Source organism: Pristiophorus japonicus, chromosome 8, assembly GCF_044704955.1.
Source record: "Pristiophorus japonicus isolate sPriJap1 chromosome 8, sPriJap1.hap1, whole genome shotgun sequence".
NCBI lineage: Eukaryota > Metazoa > Chordata > Chondrichthyes > Pristiophoridae > Pristiophorus > Pristiophorus japonicus.
In genome coordinates this window covers 177,155,156-177,173,044 of record NC_091984.1, presented here as the reverse complement: position 1 = coordinate 177,173,044, position 17,889 = coordinate 177,155,156, and the positions used below count along the sequence as shown (strand labels likewise).

General features: G+C 46.1%; 1 protein-coding gene across 3 annotated transcripts in view; it reads left to right on the top strand.

Annotated features, from left to right (window-relative positions):
• Positions 1-17,889, top strand: part of ppil2 (peptidylprolyl isomerase (cyclophilin)-like 2) — a 371,889-nt gene that overhangs the window by 90,107 nt on the left and 263,893 nt on the right. For all 3 annotated transcript variants that reach the window (XM_070887580.1, XM_070887579.1, XM_070887581.1), the window contains one exon: positions 6,999-7,090. In XM_070887580.1, coding sequence (XP_070743681.1) covers positions 6,999-7,090 — 92 coding nt within the window. The remainder of the gene's footprint in view (positions 1-6,998; positions 7,091-17,889) is intronic.

Below are 17,889 nucleotides of genomic sequence, written 5' to 3'. Positions count from 1 at the left end.
TGGGGTTGCAGCACTGATCCCTGCGGCACCCCACGAGTTACTGAGGAGAAGATAAAAAGAAAACAAGATTTACATTTATATAGTGCCTTTCATGACCACCGGATGTCTCAAAGCGCTTTACAGCCAATGAAGTACTTTTGGAGTGTAGTCACTGTTGTAATGTGGGGAATGCGGCAGCCAATTTGCGCACAGCAAGCTCCCACAAACAGCAATGTGATAATGACCAGATAATCTGGTTTTGTTATGTTGGTTAAGGGATAAATATTGGCTAGGACACCGGGAATAACTCCCCTGCTCTTCTTCGAAATAGTGCCATGGGATATTTTCCGTTCACCTGAGAGGGCAGACAGGATTTAATGTCTCAATCAAAAGACGGCACCTCCGACAGTACAGCACTCCCTCAGCACTGCACTGGAGTGCCAGCCTAGATTTATGTGCTCAAGTTCCTGGAGTAGGATTTGAACCCACAACCTTCTGATTCAGAGGCGAGTGTGCTACCAACTGAGCCACAAGTAGCACTCTTTGGGATAAACGGCACAACATTTTAAACTTTACACAGTTCCCAAAGTTCACACAGTGATATAGATCCAAGATTTGGCATCGTAATTTTGCAAAATCAATAGCATTAGTGTTAGCAACAAATTTGCTGACACTTCTGTGAATTATCCTGTACCAGTTCCACCTGTCGGTCCTGGCTCTTGTTACGATTTTGGTTAAAATGGGTCAGAGTCTCAAATTTAATACCAAAAAGAAAGAAAGAATTTGCATTTATTTATAACCCCAGGACATCCCAAATAGCTTTACAGTCAATTAAGTACTTTTGAAGTGAAGTGACTTGTAATATAGGAAATCTGACCACTGATTTCATTTATGGCACAGCATCCCTCAATACATCCCATGATTTTCATCTTGCAAAGCATTTTCCACTTGCTGCTTCATTACTAATTTGCTTCTGTTTTAATTAGCATCAATATTAAGTACCAGTATTTAGCATCTTTCAGCCAAGGAAGTTTCCACCTGCTTCTTTTAATAGCTGGTCCCACGGTTGACAAGCACTCAGCTCACCAGCCCTTTAATTCATACTCTAGTTTTAAATAATGCTGATTAAGCAGATTTGAAAGAAAACTCCAATGGCGACTACATTGTCCTGTCTACGCTGAAAAGTGGTAATTACCACACTGTTCGATAATTAAGTTCAGGCTAAAGCTAATAAGATAATTACACAGAAGTGGAAAGAAACTGCAAAAAACTAGCAGTGTAACTCATGACTTGCACATCGCAAACTTTCAAAGCAAAAAAAAGATTTTTGTATTCCTCTTTACCTTGCAGTTAAGTAGGTTCATTTGTAATCAAGCACCATCTTCTAAACTGCCAGGCAATTAAAATATTAACCATTTCCAAACCTTAAGTAAATAAATGAAGTCTCGTGATGATCTGATGGTCTCTTTGCTTTTGACACCTGCCAGCCATGAAAATCACATTTTGTCCATTTTAAACAATGCACAACCTGACTTCTCCGAACCAAAGTTCTCTTGATGTTCAGCTATTAGATATAGTAAATATAATCTACTTTCCCCCATATGTAAATTCACATGGATGAGTATGTCAAAGAAGGATTGTCGAAACACAACCCTATTCAGTTTATGAGTACAATCATCATCATAGGCAGTCCCTTGAATCGAGGATGACTTGCTTCCATGTCAAAAAGTTCACAGGTGTTTCAATGAAGGACCTAAAATTCCAGGTCCCGAACATGTGCTGGCCGTTGCACACCAGCCACCTCACGGGCTTGACAGAGCTAGTTCTTGGTCCAGTGGCAAGGATTAACCAAGACGAACTGAGACTAGCCCTGCTGCACGGACCTAGTGCACACACATATCGCAGCGTGGGCTGGCCCGTGCTGCCCCTGGGCCCTCGCCTCTTCTGGGCCCCGAACTTGCGCCCCTCCTGGGTCCTGATCACATCCCTCTACAATCTCTCGCCGCTCCTGCTGTACGTGCCCATGCTCCAATCACCAACCTTGATTTTGGTCATGTCCCTCTTCGTTGCTTTCCTGCTCCAGCACGTGCTACTCCCTGGAGTGGTATGCCGTCATGCTGCTCCTTCCGCTCCCTGGCCTGCTCCGATGGTGCTCACAGGCGGGGACAGCTCAGCCTGCTGGGCTAGGCCGCCACGCTGCTCCTTCCGCTCCCTGGCCTGCTCCGATGGTGCTCGCAGGCGGGGACAGCTCAGCCTGCTGGGCTAGGCCGCCATGCTACTCCTTCTGCTCCCTGGCCTGTTCCGATGGTGCTCGCAGGCCGGGGGCCGCTCAGCCTGCTGGGCTAGGCCGCCACGCTGCTCCTTCCACTCCCCAGCCTGCTCCAATGATGCTTGCAGGCTGGGGGCCGCGCAGCCTGCTGGACCAGGCCGCCACGCTGCTCCTTCCGCTTCCTGGCCTGCTCCGATGGTACTCCCTGTCTGGGGGCCGCTCAGGAAGTATGGAGGGAATCAGTTCCACAATCCACACGTTCAGAGAAAAAGTGATACTAACAACAAAGGCTGGCTATCTCATTGAAACTGGATATAGAATTATAGAATGTTTACAGCACAGAACGAGGCCTGTTGAGCCCCTGCCAATAAGAGCATGAACATAAGAAATAGGAGCTAGAGTGGGCAATTTGGCCTTTGAGCCTGCTCTGCCGTTCAACAAGATCATGGCTGAACTTCAACTTCAATTCCACCTTCCTGCACTATCTCCATATCCCTTAATTCCCCTCATTCCACAAAATGTATCGACCTCTGTCTTGAATATACTCAATGACTAAGCATCCACAGCTCTTTGGGGTAAAGAAGTCCAAAGATTCACAACCTTCTGAGTGAAGAAATTTCTCCTGATCTCAGTCCTAAATGGCTGACCCCTTATTTTGAGGGACGTGTCTGCTGCCAACGAAGCAGAAGTAGTTGCGCACGCGCAGATCCAGTGTTCCTTTTGTTTGCTGTTGCTAGACTTCCCAGAATGGGGAATAAAGAAGCAGATTTAGAGAATTCTGTTAGAAATGTTAATTTTAATGAAAATTCGAACTGAGAGTTTATTTTTAAAAGCTGTTGTTTGTCTTTCGAGACACCGACTCTTAAAATGGAAAAATCACCAGTAACATTAACCCAGCCTAGTAACATTAATCAAGCTATATATAGTAGCTTTGATGAAACAAAGTTAAATTAATCCAACCGCAGTAACATTAATTAAACTTTATTAGTGATGTGCTTCAGCACTTCTCCGATCCTCCGTCTGTTGCGGTGAACATTATTTTTAAAATTTGGGACCTGACAGTTATGCGTAGAATGCTTCTGTACAGCTTCCGGTAGTTTCTGGTTCATTGGCAGGAGTCACTCCGGATTTTGAGACTGTGACCCTGTGTTCGAGACTCCCCAGCTAGGGGAAACATCATCTCAGCATTAACCCTGTCAAGTCCCTTAAGAATTTAATATGTTTCAATGAGATCACCTCTCATTCTTCTAAACTCTAGGGAATATAGGCCTAGTCTACTCAATCTCTCCTCCTAGGGCAATCCCCTCATCCCAGGAACCAGTGTAGTGAATTTTCGTTGCACTCCCTCCAAGGCAAGTATGTATTTTCTTAGGTAAAGAGACCAGAACTGTACATAGTACTCCAGGTGTGGCCTCACCAATGCCCTGTATAATTGCAGTAAGACTTATTTACTCTTCTACTCTAATCACTTTGTAACAACAGCTAACACACCATTTGCTTTCCTAATTGCTTGCTGTACCTGCATGTTAACTTTCTGTGATTCATAGACAAGGACACCCAGGTCCCTCTGAATGCAAACATTTCCCAGTCTCTCGCCATTCAAAAAATAATCTGCTTTCATGTTTTTCCTACCAAAGTGGATAATTTCACATTTCCCCAAATTGTATTCCATTTGCCATGTCCTTGCCCATTCACTCAACCTGTCTATATACATCTCTCTGCAGCCTCTTTGATTCCTCCTCACAGCTTACTTTCCCACCGATCTTTGTATCGTCGGCAAACTTGGATATGTTACACTCAGTCCCTTCATCTAAGTCATTAATATACATTGTAAATAGCTGAGGCCCTAGCACTGATCCTTGCGGTACCCCGCTAGTTACAGCCTGCCATCCTGAAAAAGTCCCGTTTATTCCTACTCTCTGTTTTCTGTCCTTTAACCAATCCTCAATCCATGCCAATATATTACCCCGATCCCATGAGTCATAATTTTGTGTAATAACCTCTTGTGTGGTCCCTTATCGAATGGTTTTTGAAAATCCAAATACACTACGTCTATTGGTTCCCCCTTATCCATCCTACTAGTTACACCTTCAAAAAACTCTAACCGGTTTGTCAAACACGATTTCCCTTTCAAAAAACTATGTTAACTCTGCCTAATCATATTACGATTTTCTAAGTGCCCTGTTACCACGTTCGTAATAATAGATTCTAGCATTTTGCCTGCTACTGATGCCAGGCTAATTGGCCTATAGTTCCCCACTTTTTATCTTTCTCCTTTCATAAATTGCGGGGTTATGCTTGCCACCTTCCAATCCTTGCCAATCTGGAATATTAATACCAGTGCATCCACTATCTCTGCAGCTGCCTCTTTTAAAACCCTAGGATGCAGGTTGTCAGGTCCAGGGGATATGTTGCCATTTCGTCCCATTAATTTCTCCAGTACTATGTCTTTACTTATATTGATTTCTTGAATTCCTCATTCTCCGCAGATCCATGGTTCCCCATAATTTCCGGAATGTTTTTTGTGTCTTCTACCGTGAAGACAGATACAAAGTATTTGTTGAATGTCTCTGCCACTTCATAACAACAAAAGAAGTAGGAGTAGGCCATTTGGCCCCTCGAGCCTGCTCCGCCATTCAATAAGATCATGGCTGATTTGATCTTGGCCTCAACTCCACTTTCCTACCTGTTTCCCATAACCCTTGACTCCCCAATAGGCAGAGCAGCAGTCACTGGAGTATTGACTCAATGTTTCATGTCGTGTATCTTGTCCGTTTGCACATCCAAGGGGGAGATGTGCCTGACTGTTGTTGTGTTTTATAAAGTTTAATAATAATTTCCTTGCTTTTGTACTCTGTGCCTCTATTTATGAAGCCCAGTATCCTTTATGCTTTTTTAACCTCTTTCTCAACCTGCACTGTCACCGTCAATGATTTGTGCACATATACTGCCAGGTCTCTCTGTTCATGCACCCACTTTAAGATTTTACCCTTTAGTTTATATTGCCTCTCTTCATTCTTCCTACCAAAATGTATCACTTCACAATTTTCTGCGTTAAATTTCATCTGCCACGTGTCCACCCATTCCACCAGCTTGTCTATGTCCTGTTGAAGTCTATCACTATCCTCCTCACTGTTCACTATACTTCCAAGTTTTGTGTCATCTGTAAATTTTGAAATTGTGCCCTGTACACCCAAGTCCAAGTCATTAATATATATCAAGAAAAGCAGTGGTCCCAGTACCGATCCCTGGGGAACACCACTGTGTGCCTTCCTCCAATCTGATAAACAACCGTCCACCACTACTCTCTGCTTCCTCTCACTTAGCCAATTTCGTATCCATCACTTTGCCAATTTTGTGTCCATACACCTGGACAGTTTCATGTACTGGCAATTTCCCTGACATACAGACAAATTAGCTCTTTAACTAACTGTAGCTGGAAAAGAGAAGCATGTTTCCTCTGTCAGTTGCATATAAAGCTAAAATACAGAAGTTTATGTGACTTGACACAGGACCAAGTTTTGCTTTTGGTGCATGCTATATAAAGCTCAATCATTGCCTCATCTTCATTCCCCTTCCCTCGCGCCCCCCCCCCCCCCCCCCCCTCCGCATACCCTTCAGAACATCTAATTTATGTATTTGTTGAAAACTGATTATAGAAAGGCAGAGGTGAATTGAGTTCATGAGCTCCACAGGTTGCCAAGTACTTTCCTGAAACTGGGAAATGGGCAGTTTATTTGGCACGCAAGATTTGTGGTACTTATGAAAGCCCTTTATTTTGCCAGTTATTTTAAAATGGTAGACTTTTGTATCTAATACTACAGCCCTACTTAAGGATTAGGATTTTTAATGTTTCTGCACAGGTTCATCAGAACAGGGTGATGAAATTTAAATTGCTGACCTTTCACTTCGAATCAGCGGATTTATTTCAGCCCAAACCAGAGCAATTAAAAGTCTCTCCTTTCTGCCATTGAGCCCAAGGATGATCTTGGTCTCTTTCCTACTTAGTGTGAGTTTTCAGCATTAAACTAACTTTATTTTCCAGAATTGGCATATACTCCTTTATAGGAAGATTCATGCTGCAGTGTGTGGAAAATATGTGCGGGCAGAGGCATCTCGGTGGAAAAGAAAATTGGATGACTAGTTATTCCAGCCACTGTGATGCATTTACTAACAGTTGGTTACAGAATAGTAGAGCTCTAACAGCAGATCCTTTACTCACTCTGACAGTCAGCAATTGTATGCAGATGCAAGAGGGGATCTTAAAAAGGGAGAAACAAATTCCTAGATGGGGCAGAACATAAGAAATAGAAGCAGGAGTAGGCCACCTGGCCCGTTGAACCTGCTCCGTCATTCAATAAGATCATGGCTGATCTGACCTTGGCCTCAACTCCACTTCCTTGCCTGTTCCCCATAACCCTTGACTCCCCTAGAGGAAGAGCAGCAGTCACTGAGTATTGACTCAATGTTTCATGTCGTGTATCTTGTCCCATTACACATCCAAGAGGGCGATGTGCCTGATTGTTATTACAGTGGATTTTTACGTTTGAAAAATATTGTCTGTGTACATGGAATTTTCAATAGCTCTTCATTTAAACCTGATTCATTAGTATTGTTCCTAATTGCATTCAAACTTTGGGGACTTTGTGCATTATCAAGGATGGACAATTAGGTTTGAGTAAAGGAAGGTTTTCAAAGCATGTATAGTTATAGAAAGGACCAGTCACAGTGACTATTTTGCTTCTCTTAGGAAAGTATCACTGTCCAGTGATGTACTCTGTCTTCACAAACAATTCGCACATCGTGACAATCAAGACTACTGGAAACGTCTATTCATACGAGGTGGGTGACTCCTGCTTTGATTGGCCAGTTCTAAGTGACTTTTCTGATTGGCCTGTATGCTTCTTCTACTTCTTGAGTTGGGAGAAGGGTTTTCATCTGATCTTCAGTTTTCTACTTATGCCAATTAATCGCTGTTGTCAGTTTCAGTTGAATAAGAACATTAGAAATATGAGCAGGAGTAGGCCACCTGGCCGCTTGAGCCTGCTCCGCCATTTAATAAGATCATCGCTGATCTGATCATGGACTCAGCTCCAGTTCCCTGCCCACTCCCCATAACCCTTTACTCCCTTATCGCTCAAAAATCTGTCTATCTCCACCTTAAATATATCCAATGACCCAGCCTCCACAGCTCTCTGGGGCAGAGAATTCCATAGATTTACAACCCACTGAGAGAAGAAATTCTTCCTCATCTCAGTTTTAAATGGGCGGACCGTTATTCTGAGACTATATCCCCGAGTTTTAGTTTCCCCTATGAGTGGAAATATCCTCTCTGCATTCCACCTTGTCGAGCCCCCTCATTATCTTATATGTTTTGATAAGATCACCTCTCATTCTTCTGAACTCCAATGTGTATAGGCCCAACCTACTCAACCCATCTTCATTAATCAACGCCTTCAACTCCGGAATCAACCTAGTGAACCTTCTCTGAACAGCCTCCACTGCAAATATATCCTTCCTTAAATACGGAGATCAAAACTGTACGCAGTACTCTCGGTGTGGCCTCACCAGTACCCTGTACAGTTGTCGCAAGACTATTCTGCTTTTATACTCTATCCCCCTTGCAATAAAGACCAACATTCCATTTCTCTTCCTGATTACTTGCTGTACCTGCATACTAACTTTTTGTGTTTCATGCACAAGGACCCCAGGTCTCTCTGTACTGCAGCACTTTGTAATTTTTCTCCATTTAAATTATAATTTGCTTTTCTATATGTTCTGCCAAAGTGGATAACCTCACACTTTGCCACATTATGCTCCATCTGCCAAATATTTGCTCACTCACTTAGCCTGTCTATATCCCTTTGCAGATTTTTTGTGTCCTCCTCACAATTTGCTTTCCCACCCATCTTTGTATCATCAGCAAACTTGGCTACATTACACTCGGTCCCTTCATCCAAGTCATTAATATAGATTGTAAATAGTTGAGGCCCCTGCGGCACCCCACTAGTCACTATTTGCCAACCGGAAAATGACCCATTTTTCCCGACTCTCTCTTTTCTGTTAGCCAAGCCTCTATCCATGCTAATATATTACCCTCAATCCCGTGAACCTTTATCTTGTGCAGTAACCTTTTATGTGGCACCTTATCGAATGCCTTTTGGAAATCCAAATGCACCACATCCACTGGTTTCCTCCTTATCCATCCTGCTCATTACATCCTCAAAGAACTCCAGAAAATTTATTAAGCATGAATTCCCTTTCATAAAACCATGCTGACTCTACTTGATTGAATCATGCTTTTCCAAATGTCCTGCTACTGCTTCCTTGATAATGGACTCCAGCATTTTACCAATGACAGATGTTAGATTAACTTGTCGATAGTTTCCTGCTTTTTGTCTGCCTCCTTTTTTAAATAGGGGCGTTACATTTGCGGTTTTCCAATCTGCTAGGACTGCCCCAAAATCCAGGGAATTTTGGTAGATTACAACCAATGCATCCACTATCTCTACAGCCACTTCTTTTATGACCCTAGGATGTAAGCCATCTGATCCAGGGGACTTGACCGCCTTTAGTCTTATTATTTTACCGAGTACTACTTCATTAGTGATAGTGATTGTATTAAGTTCTTGCCTCCCTGTAGCCCCTTGATTATCCACTATCGGGATGTTTTTAGTGTCCTCTACCATGAAGACCGATACAAAATATTTGTTCAATATCTCTGTCATTTACCTGTTCTCCATTATTAATTCCCCAGTCTCATCCTCTAGGGGACCAACATTTACTTTAGCCACTCTTTTTTCCTTTTTGTGTACCTGTAAAAACTCTTACTTTCTGTTTTTAATACAGTGGTTATATCCAGATTATGGATGCGCTTATTTGTACTAATAAAATGGCCGCATTGTCTCGGATTGTCACATGACCTATTGCTGATTGGTCCCCTTGGACGATAAGGCACACCCTGAAGTTTCTCTGGAATGTGTAACTGGAACCGCCATCCCAAGTTCTGACTGACTTTGCAAATAGTAATTCGATCCATTCTGACTTCAGAAGCCAGAGAAGACAGATCTCCAACAACCCAGCAAAAGCCACCAAGTTCCAGCCGCGTGCAAGTGCGAGACATCCCCACCATAGATGAGGCATTGCGTGTGGGTCACGAATTGTTAACAGGTTTATTAGGGATGAAGTGAATAGTCAGTGTCGTAACTTCTGGATTTCATCCACTCCAACGATGTCCCTTGTAACACACGCACCGAGCTTTCTGAGAAATTGGGTGTGGGTATAAAGGAGGATGGAAGAACGCGATCTGTCTTCCCTGAGTTCCCTCTCTCTCCTTCGATCTCGCTCCCGAACGCCCCTTGTCTCTACCCCCCCTTCCCGGCGATGTGTCTCTCTTCCCTCCCCCTGCCCTCCAGTGTCTCTCTCACAATCCCCCCCCCCCCCCCGTGTCTCACCGCCCCCCCGTTCCCCCGCTCCCGTGTCTCTCTCTCTCGCCACCCCCCGTGTCTCTCTCTCTCGCCACCCCCCGTGTCTCTCTCTCTCTCGCCACCACCCTCGTGCCTCTCTCTCTCACCGCCCCCCTTCCCGTGTCTCCCTTCCCCCCCGGTGTCTCCCTCTCTGGCCTCCCCCCGTGTCTCCCTCTCTCGCCTCTCCCCGTGTCTCTCTCTCTCTCGCCTCCCCCCGTGTCTCTCTCTCTCTCTCGCCTCCCCTTGTCTCTCCCTGCCCACCCGCCCCCCCCCCCACTGTGTCTCCCTCTCTTGCCCCCCCCCGTGTCTCTCTCTCTCCCTTGCGCCCCCCCCGTGTCTCTCACTCGCGCCCCCCCCGTGTCTCTCCCTTGCCCCCCCCCCCGTGTCTCTCCCTCGCCCCCCCCCCCGTGTCTCTCTCTCGCTCCCTGCCCCTGTGTCTCTCTCTCGCTCCCCCCCCCCCGTGTCTCTCTCTCGCCACCCCCCCTCCGTGTCTCTCTCTCGCCCCCCCCCCCCCGTCCGTGTCTCTCTCTCGCCCCCCCACCCCCCGTGTCTCTCTCTCTCGCCGCCCCCTTCCCGTGTCTCCCGCCCCCCCGGTGTCTCCCTCTCTGGCCTCCCCCCGTGTCTCCCTCTCTCGCCTCCCCCCGTGTCTCTCTCGCCTCCCCTTGTCTCTCCCTGCCCATCCGCCCCCCCCCCCACCGTGTCTCCCTCTCTTGCCACCCCCGCCCGCCGTGTCTCCCTCTCTCGCCCCCCCCGTGCCTCCCTCTCTCGCCCCCCCGCCATGTCTCTCTCTCTCCCTCGCCCCCCCATGTCTCTCCCTCGCCCCCCCATGTCTCTCCCTCGCCCCCCCATGTCTCTCCCTCGCCCCCCTCCGTGTCTCTCCTTCGCCCCCCCCCGTGTCTCTCCCTCGCCCCCCCCGTGTCTCTCCCTCGCCCCCCCCGTGTCTCTCCCTCGCCCCCCCCGTGTCTCTCCCTCGCCCCCCCCGTGTCTCTCCCTCGCCCCCCCCGTGTCTCTCCCTCGCCCCCCCCGTGTCTCTCCCTCGCCCCCCCTCGTGTCTCTCCCTCGCCCCCCCCGTGTCTCTCCCTCGCCCCCCCCCGTGTCTCTCCCTCGCCCCCCCCGTGTCTCTCCCTCGCCCCCCCCGTGTCTCTCCCTCGCCCCCCCCGTGTCTCTCCCTCGCCCCCCCCCGTGTCTCTCCCTCCCCCCCCCGTGTCTCTCCCTCGCCCCCCCCCGTGTCTCTCCCTCGCCCCCCCCCCCGTGTCTCTCCCTCGCCCCCCCGTGTCCCTCTCTCGCCCCCCCGTGTCCCTCTCTCGCCCCCCCGTGTCCCTCTCTCGCCCCCCCGTGTCCCTCTCTCGCCCCCCCGTGTCCCTCTCTCGCCCCCCCGTGTCCCTCTCTCGCCCCCCCGTGTCCCTCTCTCGCCCCCCCCGTGTCCCTCTCTCGCCGCCGACCACCCCCCTGTCCCCCGGCCCGCCTCTGTCCCCCGGCTGCCTGCAGGCTCGGAGGTTCAACATGGTCAATTGCGGGGCATCACTTCTTGTTCGAAGCCCCACTTCCGGTTCCGGGCGGGAGGCGGAGTGCAGAGGACGCAGACGGAACAGAAAAAGATTAGTACAAATAATCACTCTGTCAGATTATACAAACCGTCCAACATTTATCCCTTAAACTATCAGCACATTGAGGAAAATGACAGTCACTACTTTTAGAAGGTTTCAGCTCATTCAAATGCTAATATTACATTAATATTCAAATGGAATATTGCTGTAATAGTAACCCTGAGCTGCAAAATAAAATATTTGGGACAAATATAAATAACTTGAGGCTTTTGGTCAACGTGTCTTACCTCTACACTTATTCCCTTCTTCCCCTTCATTGTTTTGTTTTAACTTTTGCTTTTCCTCCCACGTTTTCTCATTAATTCTTTCCATTTTCTTTCTCAAAAAATATTAAAACCCTTTATCACTTGATTTTTTTTCTCCATACTCAAAAGGGCAGTCTTCCAGCCAAGCAAAAGTCAGAGATTGATAAGCTTGTGTTGTAGATATGACCAGGACAATCTTTGAAGCACAAACACTTGGCAACAGGAAAGGTAGCCAACAAGATGTGTTAAATTGCCAACGGCCAACTGTGCCGACATGAGCCAGACAAGCAACCTATCCATGGCACGGTAAAGGTTAACAGTTGGAATCTGTCTCTTTCTCATTTCACCCCCCCACACTCCAGCCCCCATTTCTCCTTCAATGAGAACCAATTGAACTCTTAATGCGTGCTCATAATGTATCCTCAGAGTTTTCTGGTGTAAAATACATTTCTGTTTCCTGGGAATTTTTCCTCAAGCGAATGTACAGCAACAAAATGTGTCTAGTATTTTGATTCACTGTCACAGGAATGCACACAGTAAGAATGTCAGCCATGATTATAATTCTGAACTGCATAATTTTTTGATCCAAACTTATCCTTGTCACTCTTTTCTAAATCCTTTGAAATACACCAGTGTCCTGTTGCATCTTGAAATGATATAGTACTCCAAATAAAGCCTGACAGTATGTTTTACAAGGTTAAAATAACTTGCCAGCTTGTAAAAAAAAAAGACCTTGAAAGTTATCAAGTGCTCAGTTAGTTATGTTAATAACAGACTCACATTGCCAGGATGCTTACAGTGAATGGTACCTTTGCCAATACACACTTACCTGTTCTCTACATGTATTTTCTGTTTCCTCTGCCAGTTTGCGTTTTCTTGTGCTTTTTTAAATTCATTTCCAGGATGTGGGCATCGCTGGCATTTATTGCCTATCTCTCTGTGTTTCTATGGTAAATGCTGTTGATCCGCCCTCCTATTTAATTCGTACAAATCCCTTTTGAAAGCTGTTAAAATATAGAACTCATTTCTTGGCCCAAGTTCCTGTCCGAGAGGTACAGCCCATTGGAAGCCCATAAAGCTAGGTCTCCACTTCCATAGCATTGCTCCCAAATTAGCCATAGCACAGTACCACCTACCCTGGAGATGCAGATCAGGAACTGGGAGGACTTGATTCAAGACAAGTATATCATTATATAGGTAATTTAGGCACGACAGGAAAGTATAACAGGAAGTAAGTGTGACACTTGGGGGAAGTGTATATTATATGTTAGATATATTCCCACTAGAACAGATCTATGAAATATTTCACAAGTTACTGCTTTGCTCCATGCTCTTCAGCTACTATGCCTGCAACCATGATACATGTATAGAGTCTTTAATGTAGAAAAATTTCCCAATATGTTTTAGAGAAGTGTCATCAGGCAAAAATGGGTAGCAAGCAGAGGAGAAGATATTAACAGAGCCTCAAAAAGCTTGTTCAAAGAGGTTGGTTTTAAGGAGCATCTTAACGAAGGAGAGAGGAGCGGGAGGTGCAAAGGCTGATTGGTTGATGGAGGGAATTCCAGAGCACAGGGTCTAGACAGTTGAAGTGCATCACTTCAAACCTCTCTACATTGAACTCCATCTGCATGCTTCTGCTCCTGTCTATGTCCTCCTGAAGTCTACAACTATCCTCATCACTTCTAAACGTTGCCAAGTTTTGTATTATCTGCAAACTTTATAATGCTGCTCCCTACACCAGATTCTAGGTCGTTGATAAAAATTGAAGAGATTAATGGACCCAAAACTGACCCTTTGGGAACACCACTACAAACCACCTCCCAGTCTGAAAAACCTCCATCCACCTCCATCCACCACCATCCTTTGCTTCCTGTCATTGAGCCAGTTCTGTATCCATGCCACCACTTTCCCGTTAATTCCATGGGCTTCCATTTTCTTAACAAGCCTCCTTTGTGGCACGTTGCCGAATGCCATCCATATAGACAACATCTACTGCAGGGGATACAATGGCATGGAAGAACTTACCTTGATCAACCTGCACTGTCACCTCATCAAAGAATTCGATCAAATTAGTGATACACAATTTGCCTTTAACAAATCCCTGCTAGCTCTCCTTGATTAACCCATGCTTTTCTAAATTAAAGTTTACTTTTTCCCTGATAATGGCTTCCAATAACTTCCCCACCACCATGTTCGGCTGACTGGCCTGTAGTTTCCTGTTTATCCCCCTCCCTTTCTTGAATTGTGGTATAACATTAGCGACCCTCCAGTCCTCCGGCACTATTCCTGTAGCCAAAGAAAATTGAAAGATTGTGACCAATGCCACTGCTATTTCTAGCTTTGCTTCTTTCAGTAACCTAGGATACATTCCATCTGGACTTACCAACTTTCAGTAATGCTAATCTTTTTAGTACTTCTCTCTCTTATTACTATCCTGTCCATAACTTCCCCCTCCTGTTAGTGTAACCTTCATATCATCCTCGTCCTTTGTGAAGACAGGTGCAAAGTACTCATTTAATACTTTAGCCATGTCCTCTGCCGCTACATGAAGATTTCCTTTTGGATTCTTAAAAAGCCTAACTGCTTACACTTTCTGGGCTCAAATTTCCCCAGGAGTTGCCCTGCTTTTTTTGGAGCAAGTAGCTTTTTTTGGAGTAACTTAAAAATTGCAAATTTCCCCATTTAACTTGCTCCAGTGTAAGTCAGTTAGTTAGGTTTTTTTTTAAGTTTAGTTTTTTTTCTCCAAAAGTGAGTGTGACCAGCCACTTACGCCTGTTTTGGCCATAGAAGCAAATTTGGCCAGCTAAAAGTTACTCCAAACTAACTTAGGCCAGTGTATGTGGCCACTTTTGTAGGCACAGAAAAACCCAACTACATTTAAGAAATCAGCGTAGGTAGCCAGAGATGGGGCGGGGGGGGGGGGGGGGGGACAGGTTAGTTAGAGGATTCTAAAGCACTAAACACCTTCACAGCATCAGCGCAACAGTAAAACAACTTCAGCACAAAATCTTCACGACATCAAAAATAAATGAAAGATAAATCAGCTACTGAAAATAGAGCAGTCCTACCTTGCCGACTGCAGAACACACCGGCTAGCCCTTCGGCCAGGGCTAGGGGCGGCAGGCACGCATGACTGTAGGGGTGAGGGAAGTGTTTTTCTTTTACAGTTGTTCCTAACTGTTGTGTGGTGATAATGGAACATGATTTAGTTTTAATGCAAAACATTTTTTATTGGAAAGTTTCCAATGCACTTCCACAACAACAAGAACAACAGCAAAGAAAGGCTGCACCCATCTCTCACCCACATATCGGGAAATGTGCACTTCTTCATAGGGGCGGTGATGGTGGGTGGGGCGGGCTGGGGGCCCGGCTTGGGTCTCAACAGAGGCAGGATTGCAGTGGGAGTGGCATTTGATTGTCCGGTCTGTGTGCTCTTATTGCAGCAGCTAACTCCCTCATGGCCTCTGCCATCGTTTGCACTCCCTCTGACATGCCCGCCCTCAGTTCCCGTCTCAGTGCTGATATTTCTCCCGACAGTGTCGCTATCTCATCACGCACCTCACTGATGGTGGCCACGGGTGATCGGGTAAGGGCATTGGTCTCCTCACCCAATGACATAACCTGATGTACATCTGATGAAGACTGCACCTCAGGAGAGACTGATCGGCTTCTCCTTCCCCTCACCGTGGGTCTGCCTAGCGGCACCCCTCCAGTGTGAGGCGCAGGCTGGGACGATGGGGGCCTGGTTGTTTCTACCTGCATTCCACCACCGCCACTGGGACCCGCAACCTCAGAAGGTGTGAATTCAAGGAATGTCGTGGCAAAGCTCATGGAGGTGTCTGGCAAAGTGATTCCCTGTACCATGGACTGATCCATATCACGATCAGCATTCTCCCGTGAACACAGATCCATGGACCCCTCCTCCCCCTACCCACCTTGGTCTGGAGTGGATGCATCTGGATCTTCTTGTTGATCTTCAGGATTATCTTCTTCTTCTGCAAAATACAACAGATCAGTCAAATGGTTAGTAGGAAAGGAGGGGGCAGGATGGGTAGAATGAGTAGTCAGTCCAGTCAGCAGGTTGATTTGAAGGGCGACGATGCATTTTCATGATTGACCCTCACCCTCGTGTATATGCCCAGCTTGTGCAGAGCTGATTCTTTTTCAGCTGGTGCGACTCAGCAAGGCAGCGACCCTTTGTTCCAGTGGTGATGGTTGGTGCAGATTTGGCGGCCCTCCTCCTGTTCTCGTTCTCTCGCTTTTGTTGTCGGCCAATTTCTTCTGCAAAGATGAAAATATAATTTTTGCCACGTGGTGAGCTTCTGATGGGTGGGACATATACAGATGATCACAGTAACAATTGCAATTCTATTTAAAACTCAAGATAATACTTACACTCACTACTTAACCACCGTCCTGCCATTTCTTTTTACACTAGCTTCCAGATCTTGCGGTATTCACCCCTGAGGAGAATTCTTCTGCAACTAGGTTAAAAGCGTCTCCTCATTTCTTTGGGTGGAATTTTTGTGGGACCAATCTTAGTGATATCCAGCTCCTGCCATCTGTCCTCAATGACAGTGACTAGTTTCTCCACTTCCTCATGCAAGAAGTTCTTCATTCTTGTTGCATGTTCTTGCGTCATTGGTGTATCGGATTCACACTCAGATAATGTTAGAAAAACACAGTTCTCACCTTGCATGCACCTATGCAGCACTCCTTTCCACTCCCTCAGCCACCCAAAAATCAATATTAACACCTTACCTTTCAATATGGCCCACTGCCAATGTTGCACTAAGGACGCTCTCCGATTGCCAAGGTTCCTGGCCCATTGCGCATGCGCGCACGCTTCAACGCGCATTGTGCATGTGCGCACGCACAAACGGACATGCGTCCCTCAACTGGTACTTGAAGACACACTGGGCCCAAGCTCCGCCCCTTGCCGGCTGGGCTGAGCAAGCGCGACCCAAGCTCCGCCCCCCGCAGGTTTCGCAACACCACGCCATGGGACCACAGAGATCCAGGAGCAGCCAAATTATCCCAGTAAGTTTTCGGCGCGTTTTCTCCACCACGAAGTCGGCGCACCACGTCTAACTACGCCGCTCTAAGCGGCTGGGGAAATTTGTGCCCTGTATGTTTACCTCTCTTTGCCTCTGTATTAACTTTTTAAATTCCCTCCAGTACTTTCCATAATCTTCCTGGTTATTAACTGAATCTTGCTCCTGACATTTGTCATAAGCTTTCTTTTTCTGTTTTATTTTAACTTTTATTTCTGTTGTTATGCAAGGTGTATTAGCTTTGGATGTCCTTGTTGGACTGAAGACATATCGATAAAGAAAGTTCTCCTGTATATATATATATATCAGAAATTCCTCTCCTTCCCTATCATGACACTGTTTTTCCCAGTCTATAATTGGGTAATTAAGGTCGCCTAATATTATTACTCTATTTCAGTTGTATACCGTTAAAATTTGCCAACAAATTTGCTCATCTATCTCCTCCTCACTATAGAGCGCTATAAAACAAATCCCAGCAATATAACAGCTCCCCACTCTACTAGAACCATCTAGTATATCCTTTCTATCCTATATAATGGGCAACTACAATCCATCATTTCTGTACAATCTTTGAATTCTGTTTGGAATAGGTTGTTACTTTTGATAGGCTGATCAGCTCTTTTTTAATCTACATGCCTTACAGGGTGTCGGAACAATATTTGTGGGCTTGTATGTGTTTTCTAACCACTGACACCTGTGTTGTGACACATGAGCAGACATAGTCTCTGGAATAAACAGCTGGAGGATGATTCAACCCCCCCCCCCCCCCCAAGAGCCATTATAAGTTACAAACTAGGCAGTACTTCTATGTGTGAATGGCACTTTGAAGTGCTGATGTGACAACACAAGCTGCAATAGTGATACTTTGGTGGTAGTGATGGCGTTTGTATATTTGTGATATTTCCACAGCTCAGTAAATGTCGTGATTAAAACATAGAAACATAGAAAATAGGTGCAGGAGTAGGCCATTCGGCCCTTCTAGCCTGCACCGCCATTCAATGAGTTCATGGCTGAACATTCAACTTCAGTACCCCATTCCTGCTTTCTCGCCATACCCCTTGATCCCCCTAGTAGTAAGGACCTCATCTAACTCCTTTTTGAATATATTTAGTGAATTGGCCTCAACAACTTTCTGTGGTAGAGAATTCCACAGGTTCACCACTCTCTGGGTGAAGAAGTTCCTCCGCATCTCGGTCCTAAATGGCTTACCCCTTATCCTTAGACTGTGACCTCTGGTTCTGGACTTCCCCAACATTGGGAACATTCTTC